This window comes from Tupaia chinensis, unplaced genomic scaffold, assembly GCF_000334495.1.
Source record: "Tupaia chinensis unplaced genomic scaffold, TupChi_1.0 Scaffold000213_1, whole genome shotgun sequence".
Classification (NCBI taxonomy): domain Eukaryota; kingdom Metazoa; phylum Chordata; class Mammalia; order Scandentia; family Tupaiidae; genus Tupaia; species Tupaia belangeri.
Window position 1 is genome coordinate 670,521 of NW_006159688.1, and position 9,821 is coordinate 680,341.

Below are 9,821 nucleotides of genomic sequence, written 5' to 3' on the forward strand. Positions count from 1 at the left end.
GAGAATAGGACAGTGTGGAATGGGGGAGGTGAAGAGAAGAGGATAGAGAAAGATAGCAAGAGAACAATAGAGAGGCAGGACGTTAGTGAGAAACAGACATGGCTTATTATCTGTTGATGACATGTATAGTATTCTCAACTGGATTGGTCTGAGAAGTATTTCATGATGGGTAAAGTCTTTTTACAAGCAAAATGAGAAATAGTGATTGACTGTTTTAAAAAATAATTAGAATAATAATAATAATGATTGGAAAAAACATAGAAAAGATATTGAACGATGAAGTGGGGAGATTAATGTCTGTATTGATTGACATGCATGGCATTCCCTTTTGAAAAAGCAATGTAATACACTGTAAAATTATATGTAACCCAATGTAATATAAATAAGATTATGATGATAATAATAATAAAATTTTTAAAAAGTGGGAAAAAAAGCTGTGAAAATAGTTATGGACACTGAAGACGATGTGAACGCAGTGTGCTGGGCCGAGGTGCAGGGGTTGGGGGAGGAGGAAGGGTAGGAGAGAAGGGTATAGAAATGAAAGCAGGAGAAAAATAGTCATGAAATTAGTGGGACACAGAAATGGTTTTTATTACCTATTGATGATAATATGTATAGTAATCTCAACTAGACTGGTCTGAGAAGTATTTCATGTTAGGTAAATTCTCTTTACAAGCCAAATGATGTATAGCAAGTGGATGTTTAAAAAAAGAACAGAATAATAATAATAATAATCTAAAAAAATGAAAAGCTCTTTGCTGATTATGATGTGGATGGTAGTGTCTTTGTCTTGACTGATATGTATGGTAATTGTGCTGGACAAAGAAATGTTATACACTGTAAAGATATATATGATTAGGAATAGAGATAGAAAAAAATTGTTTCAGAAGAAAATTACAGTGCACTTGTCACTAGATTCTAGCATTGTCCATATTTTAAGATCTGTTGTGAATCAATAAAATGTTAAAAAAAAGTTTACTTGAGTATAGAAGGGAGGGAGGGGGGAAGGGAAAGTAAATACGGATAAAAGTATACTTAATTGACAAAAAATGAGAAGCTATTTGCTGATGATAATGTATATAGTAATATCCTTGTCTTGACTGACATGCATGGTATTTGTGTTGGAAAAAGAATTGTATACTATAAAGACATGATAAAATATAAATTTAAATAAATAAATAAATGCAAGATCAAAACACAGGAAAAAAGATATAGGTGATTAAATGTAATATAAAAAAAATTAAAAGAAGTGACCTCTTTCATACTGTTCTTATCTTTGCAGACTAGGGTACTGAAAAAAAATGAAAGAAAAGGTAAATGCAAACCCATAATTATTCTGGAAACAGTGGAATTGGATTCTAATAACGTCAAAGCATTCTATAAATCGCATTATTCTACATTAAATGCTATAATTGTGTGCATAGTTTTACTAACACTCTGACTAGTTGTCCACAAATTATTCTACCTGACTAAAGTGATAAGGGACCAGCAGATGGTGTAATGGCTATGTCGCTGGACTCCCATATAGTCAAACGCAGTTCAAGTCCCAGACCTGGCCCAAGATCCTGAAAGCAGAATGGAGGAGGAGGGATTGCGGTGTGGCCATCCCCTCTGGACGGTGATTTCTCACTTTCTATCTCTCTGTCTCTATCTGTTTTTCTGGCAAGCACACACACTATATAGCAAAACCTTCTCAAAAAAAAAAAAAAAGGCAAATGTGTATTACCCAAATATCATCTAAACTATGATTCTGTTCATGTGGTTAAATATAACAAAATGGGGCTACAATAATTTTTGTGGATAATTAGCAACTGCACTGGGTGCAAATGATTTGAAGTCCAATTCTCTTCCAGTTTTTTGAAAACCTAACTAAAACGCATATGCAAACATTAGCCTAGAAAACTGAGAAAATTGCATTCTTCAAATCTCAATATTACAGAATTCTGATTGAACTATAGTTAAGGAGACAGATTTCCTTTATTGGACCTGAAGAATTTGGACACCAACCAAAATGTCCACATGTGTGAATGTGTACATATGGGCATGACTTCATAACATTTTAATAACTCCCATTGAGACTGCATCACCAACAATGGAATTAGACACTTGTTTCCAGTCCTTGTCCAATAATATTCCTTCTGCAGTTCTTACATTAAGCCTAAGGCTGGAGGATTTGGATATAAAATGGTGACAGTGAGAGGACCTTAAAGATGTGATATTTTTCCTCTCTTCTGAAAATGGAGCAAGGACTCTAAAATATTTGAGTTCTCCAAAGGACTTTACCTTTGGAAACAAAATTTTCAAGAAGTAATGTCACCAATCTTCTGTTATATATTGTTCCTAACAGCACACAATCTTCATTTGTTTCAAGACCAACACAACTTGGTAAAGATACTAAACTACTAGCTAAAGTAAAGGTTAGGTATACTGAAATTGAAATGTCATTACTGACTGTATACAAATAATGCGACTCTGAGTATCTTCCAGGGATATTAAATCCTTCAGAATCAAGATGATCATCTCAGCAACAGAAACAACAAAGGTAGGTCTTAATTACTGAGAATTACGGTCATTGTGTTAAGAGAAATGCAGAAATGGGATCCTTTCACTGTTGGAGAAGACATCTATTTGCTAAGAACCATTGAATGTTAATTTGTGAGATCACTTAAGGTTAATGGAAATTTCTTCTTCCTGCCAAATGTGTATCTTCTGACTGATTTTGTAAACACTCTTGTTATACAAATTTAGACCCGATAGAACACTTACACACACAAACACACACAGAGAGAGAGAGAACCCTTTCTTCCATCCTAGTTTCATCTCTTGTATTTTATACATCTTTTCCTTCAACTGAACACTGAATCATAGCATATCTCATACAAAAACAATAACATTGTTTGTATGAGACATTTTGGTTGATGTCCAAATTCTTTAGATTCAATAAAGAAAATCTGTCTCCTTAACTATAGTTCCGTAAGAATTTCATAATACTGAGATTTGAAGAATACAGTTTTCTCAGTTTTCTAGGCTCATGTATGCCATATGCGTTTTAGTTAGGTTTTAAAAAAACTGAAAGAGAATTGGACTTCAAATCATAACACTGTAATAACACTGACATTTAGCTACTAGATGGTGGTGAGAATTAACTTAATCAACTTAATATATCACTAATAATAAGTACTTCTTGAAGTGGAAATTTTTGTTACTACTAGAAATCATTAAATCTCCTATCACATCTTCTGCCCCCCCTAAATCTCCCTTTACTCTCATTATATGGCTCACTTTCAATATACATGATGCTTATCAATTTGCACAAATACATTACTTTAGGCTGTAAACTGTATGGCAACATGGCCCAAGTTATCATATACATTTGAAGATTCCAATAAACGTAAACTGGTTATATATAAAGTAAGCAAGTAATGATAATTTAACATTTTTTCAAGGATGATTGGTAACAGCTTATAAAATACAGGTAGGCATTGTCCTCATGATTCCTCCAACTGCTGTGTAATCACACCACCCTCTTAGCTTTCATCCAAAAAAGATAGAGAGAGGAAAGTGTAGTTGATCCAGTGTGGATCACCTCCCAGGAGGGGTCACTATGTTTTTCAGTCCCCATACGCAAGCAAGAGCCACAACTTTCCATCACCATTTTACAGAATACCCCATGTCATGTCACACCAGATACAGAGATCTGAGCTGAGAGTAAAGAACTCAAAGGATATTACCTACACCCTCCATGGAGAGATACATTAAAATTTACAATCCTGAATATGAGAACTAGGAGGTAAGGAGAGTCAATTCAGTCATTCACCAAACAAACAAACGATACCTAAAAATCATTGAATAGACTAGTAAAACCGTTAATAAAGACGTAAGAATATACGGCCGGAAGATGGCATAGTGGGTAAGGGCACTGGAGTCCCACATGGCTAATGGCAGTCCATTCGAGTCACGGACCTGGCAGCTTGCTTTCTTTTCCCTCTTGCTCTCTCTTTCTCTGTTCCTCTCTGGTCAAATTAAAATAAATAAATAAATAAATGTTAAAAAGTAAAATAATTCTTTTTTTTTTTTTTTGGAGAGGTTTTTGCTATAGGGTGCGTGCACTCACCAGACAGACAGAGAGACTGAAAGCGAGAAATCGCCCACCAAGGGGATGGCTATGCTGCAATCCGTCCTCCTCCATTCTCCTCCTGGGATCTTGGGCACGCATGCACACTCGCCCCGCGTGAGTTTTAAGCCACCGGGTCCAGGATGCGAACCGCAGTCGACTACGTGGGAGTCCAGCGACATAGCCATTATGCTAACTGCTGGTCCCCCCAACAAGTATTTTTTAAAGAATTATTTTACTTGGGACCAGCAGTTAGCATAATGGCTATGTTGCTGGACTCCCACGTAGTCGACCGCGGTTCGCATCCTGGACCCGGTGGCTTAAAACTCACACCGGGCGCGTGTGCGTGTGTGCCCAAGATCCCAGGAGGAGAATGAAGGAGGAGGGATTGCAGCATGACCATCCCCCTGGGGGGTGATTTTTCGCTTTCTGTCTCTATGTCTCCTGTCTGTCTGGCGAACGCATGCTCCCTATAGCGAAATGCTTGGGGGACTAGCAGTTAGCGTAATGGCTATGTACATATATACATACATATATATATATATATACATATATAAAATGCTTGGGGGAAAAAAAGAAGTAAGAATGTTTATATACCTGATAAAAAATTTTCTTCTGGGACCAGCATATGGCTTAATGGTTACATTGCTGGGCTCCAACATAGTTGATCATGGTTCGAGTCCCAGACCTGGTGGCTTAAAATTCACACTGGGTACGTGTGCGTGCGTGCCCAAAATCCCAAAAGGACAATAGAGGAGAAGATATTGCATCATGGTCATCCCCGCTGGGGGATGACTTCTCACTTTCTGTCTCTCTGGAAAGTGCACATGCTCTATAGCAAATGTCTCTATTTAAAAAATAATTTTAAAAATTAAAAAAAATCCTTCCATTCCACAGATCCCCCTATTCTATGCCAATCACACTATGTTTACCAATGTTCTTAGTACATGTATATCATTTTCACCACTGACTGGCCTGTTGTGAGTTGTTTCCTTTACATGGTCTATCCCTTCTGACTCCTGAAAATCCATTAAGACTGTATAAAATCTTTACTTCCTCTGGGAAACTGTATCAAATTAGCCCCTTTGCTATACTTCATAACACTATATTTGTACCAGCATCACATCCCAGGCATATATAAACATATATTTTATTGAATCAGATTATTCATTGCTCCAGACTAAGAACTTTGTCATACATGTGCACATGTTGGTAGTAGTAGGAAAATCTCAGCCACACTAAAAGAATCACAAACTATGTGTTGAGGAACTAAAGCATGACTTAAATAAAAGGGAGTGTTCTTTGGGCCCTGATGAATTGTCAGGAATGGATCTGAATGTAACTTTAGAGAGTCAGTTCCAATTTCTGTTGTGCAGCTCACTGAGGATGCTACAACGATGTGGAAGGTTGGGTTGAATCTAGGCTAAACACAAAGCTGGTTGGAAAGTTTGCATTCTTTATGTAAGTAGCTCGTCTTAGATTATTTCACTAAAACCTCCACCCTGAAGTTAATACAAAAAAATTATTCTGATTAATTAAATGCTTAAACAGTGAGTATATGCTGTAGCAGATGAAATTAAGATTCAGAGTAAAACAGAAGTACATCTGTTCATTAGTTAGATCACATAACACTGTTTTGTGGGGAAATGAGCTCACCTTTCTTTCCTTAGATATAGAAAATAAATCTAAAGGGAAGAAATAAAAATCCCTTCTTCGTACCAATACAGAAGAGAGTCATTCACAAAATACATTAACTCTTGGACTGTGAAGACTGTAGGGGTTGTCATGTTTCCATATTAACTCCTCCCGACCACCTACAGTCGGTTCTTGTAATGATGGAGACAAGAGAAGAGGAAGAAGAGCAGGGCAGTAGGGGGAAAAATCACCTGTTGGTTCCTCCATTTTGGCAGAGCCTGAATTTGGGAACCTACATTCAGATCCGAGGGTCTGCATGTTCATTCAGTATTTCAGAGTCCAGTGAAACTCCTCCTTGGATCAGATTCCGCCTCCCCACTGATAGCTTGAACCAACATAGTCCACACAGTTCACAGGAAAGTGTCAGAGCCCCCACGGTTCAGCTAGTTGATGACATAACAAGGACAAGGTGGAAACAATGCTGCAATCCACAGTTCAGAGCCCTTAGTGCTACATACCACTGCCTCCTAGAGCAGGAAATTCTCTCTTTTGGGAAAAAAATAGATCACCTTTCAGATCTTCAAAACATCCATAAGTTCTTATTACAATGTTTTTCTACATCGTGTAAAAAATAACTGATAGTAATAATTACAACCAGGAGCATTTAAATAAAAATAAGAACCTGCAGATAATAATTTCCTATTTTCCCTCTAGGGAAACCAGAACCTTTTCACTTTCAAGGCAGTACAAATGACAAGAAGATGGAAATTTTTTCTTAAAGCAGATAAAAACAAAGACTTATTATGATGGACAATTTCTACTCAAAGCGCCAAACTGATCCTTAGGAACTGAATATTATTTTACAATATGCTGTAGAAATGTCACTACTTAACATACTTTCTTTCCCAAAATAATCTTATATGAAATGAATTATTGAATGACTTTGCATTTGATTATGTTAATTGACCACAAAATAATTTTAATCTTAAAAATGTGAACAACTTTGTAAACTCCAAACAACACTGTCAGTGAAGAAGCTCATGAACTGCATTCTCGGTGCTCAGTAAGAAATGTAATAAAGAGAGGACTCCCCTCATAGGACACAGCTTTAAACAAAAGAGAAAATGAGAGGATGATTCAATGGAGGTGGAAAATTGCACTAGGGTCAAAGAATTTGTTTTCCTTGGCCTGACCCAGAATCCAGAAGTGAGCTTGGTCTTATTTCTTTTCCTCCTTTTGGTCTACGTGATAACTCTGCTGGGAAACCTCCTCATCATGGTCACTGTGACCTGTGAGTCCTGCCTTCACACCCCCATGTATTTTTTGCTCCGCAATTTATCTGTTGCAGATATCTGCTTTTCCTCCATCACAGCTCCCAAGGTTCTGGTGGACCTTCTGTCTAAGACCAAGACCATTTCCTTCAATGGCTGCTTCACTCAGATGTTCTTCTTCCACCTTATTGGAGGGGTGGATGTATTTTCTTTGTCAGTGATGGCGCTGGATCGATACGTGGCCATCTCCAAGCCCCTGCACTATGTGACCATCATGAGTAGAGGCCGTTGTGTTGGGCTCATTGTGGCCGCCTGGGTGGGAGGTTTTGTCCACTCCATTGTGCAGATTTCTCTGTTGCTCCCGCTGCCCTTCTGTGGGCCCAATGTCCTTGACACTTTCTACTGTGACGTTCCCCAGGTCCTCAAACTTGCCTGCACAGACATTTTTGTACTTGAGCTGCTGATGATTTCCAATAATGGGATGCTCACCACATCATGGTTTGTTTTACTCCTGGTGTCCTATTTGGTCATATTACTGTTAGTGAGGTCTCAGGCAGGAGAGGGCAGGAGGAAAGCCATTTCCACCTGCACCTCCCACATCACCGTGGTGACCCTGCATTTTGTGCCCTGCATCTACGTCTACGCCCGGCCCTTCACTGCCCTCCCCACAGATAAGGCCATCTCTGTCACCTTCACGGTCATCTCCCCTCTGCTGACCCCCTTGATCTACACTCTGAGGAACCATGAGATGAAGTCAGCCATGAGGAGACTTAAGAAAAGATTAAAACCTTCTGCCAGGTAATAGATTAGTAGTTTCCTCCTCACCATCTCTGAAAATATTGGCCCAGTTAATACTTTTTTTTCCTTTTTAGATTTTTTCATAGAGTGTTGGCACACACTAGAGAGGGACAGGTAGCGAGGGAAAGTGAGATATTGTTACCTGTGATGTGTGGTCATGATGCAATCTTTTCTCCATTCTCTGCTTGGAATATGGGGCACACATGCACACACACCTGGAGTGTTTTTCATGCCACCAGGTCCCAGATTCAAACCGCACAGTTATGTGAGATCCAATGCCTTAACCACCATGCCACTTGCTGGCCAACTAATACACTCTATTTGACAAGTGATTTCCAAGTAACTTTTTATTTCTGCTTGTAAGATATGCACGATCAAATATTCTGATCATTATGTCATCCTAAGGAAAAAATGAGTTTGGGACCACAGAAGAAAATACAGAAATAACATTGATACCAGGAAAGATATATATTGCTTTTGGAATACAACCATAAAATAAGTAAAAGAAATGGATTCAAAATAAATTCAAACACTTCGTTGTGGCACTGCCACCAAAAAGGGAACTGAGACACATACTGGAAACATAATGCAGCTTGGGTGTTTATTCCATGTGTCTTCTATGAAATAACCACACTCAAATCAAATATGTTCAAATTAAATTCCTGTAGATCTAGTATATAAAAAAATTAATCAATTATCACCTGAAATTTTTGTTAACCTAAATCTCACACTCCAGTGGTTGGGAGCAGGTGTCTTGGAATTAGCACAGCCTGAGTCAGAAAATGGACCTCACCAATTATGAACCTATGACCTTGAGCAAAGTCCTAACCTATCTTTCCTCTGAACTGTAGCCTTGCCCTCCACTGAGTGCCCTCAGCAGCCTATACTTAACTCCAGCATGACACTCAGGTTGCTGTTTCAAATTCCCTGCTCTATTTTTTCTGATCACTTCCTATAGGGTTATGCTTTATTTATTGCCATGCCCCAGGCACCTGGCACTAGTAGAACCCAGTAAACACTACTAAAAATTTATTGAATTTAAACACTAAGTGAATGAACATTGTCTCTCACTTCTGCTCTTCACATCATTGAAAGGTATGATTAAGAAAATCATTGATTCAGGCCGGCCCTGTGGCCTGGTGGTAGGAGAGCCAGATCCCATGGGGCCAAACTAGTAGATTGTATCCCAGCCCCCACAGCTTGAAAAACATACTGGGTACATGTACATAAGTGTCCTGAATCTAACTGGGATGAAAAAGTGGAATAAAAGGGATTGCAGTAGGACCATTAGCCATGGAGGGGGGGAGGGGAGGATTCCTCCATCTCCCTCTGTCTCTGTCACTTTCTGGTAAACACGTGCACCCACTAGCTAAATAAATAAATAAATAAAACAATTGATTAATTGATTATTTGACAACATAACTTTCTAAAAATGACTGAAGCCTATGAACCTACAACATAGTATGTGTATATATGCAAAAAACCTGGGAATAAAGTGAAACACATTATTTGATACATCAACCTGACAATTTTGCCCTCATCTTCTCCAGACCTCCCTGCAGCTAGCATTTAGTATCTACCATTTCTCTTACTATTTCTATCCTATAAAGTCCTTTAATTTTAGTTGATGAATAAGGACACTTGTTATTCATTTATTTATTTTATTCAAATATGGAATGCTTCATGAATTCATTTCTCATCCTTGCACAGGGGCCATGCTAATCTTCTCTGTATTGTTCCAATTTTAGTGTACGTGCTGCTGAAGTGAGCACAATATTTATTAAGTAGGGACATACAATATTCATCCTCTATAGCCTGACTTATTTCACTTAGCATTATATCTACTAAATTCATCCATTTGTCTCAAAGCACAACAATGCATGTAAAAAGAATGATGTATCACAACATCGGCAACATAGTGATATATACTTCCAAAGAAACCTAGTAGAGTGATTTTTGAGTGTATATAATATAATGTTAAATGTTTAAGATGATGCACATGC

General features: G+C 38.1%; 1 protein-coding gene and 1 non-coding gene across 2 annotated transcripts; one reads left to right on the top strand and one right to left on the bottom strand.

Moving 5' to 3' along the window:
- The first annotated feature begins 6,889 nt into the window (after positions 1-6,889).
- LOC102484437 (olfactory receptor 4D10) lies at positions 6,890-7,822 on the top strand. The gene has a single exon (XM_006147431.1). It carries the CDS (start codon positions 6,890-6,892, stop codon positions 7,820-7,822), a length of 933 nt encoding a protein of 310 aa, XP_006147493.1.
- A 1,661-nt stretch (positions 7,823-9,483) lies between these two features.
- On the bottom strand, positions 9,484-9,590 carry LOC114007644 (U6 spliceosomal RNA). Its single transcript, XR_003549238.1, has one exon. It is a non-coding gene; the product is annotated as a U6 spliceosomal RNA (small nuclear RNA).
- Between the last annotated feature and the right edge of the window lie 231 nt (positions 9,591-9,821).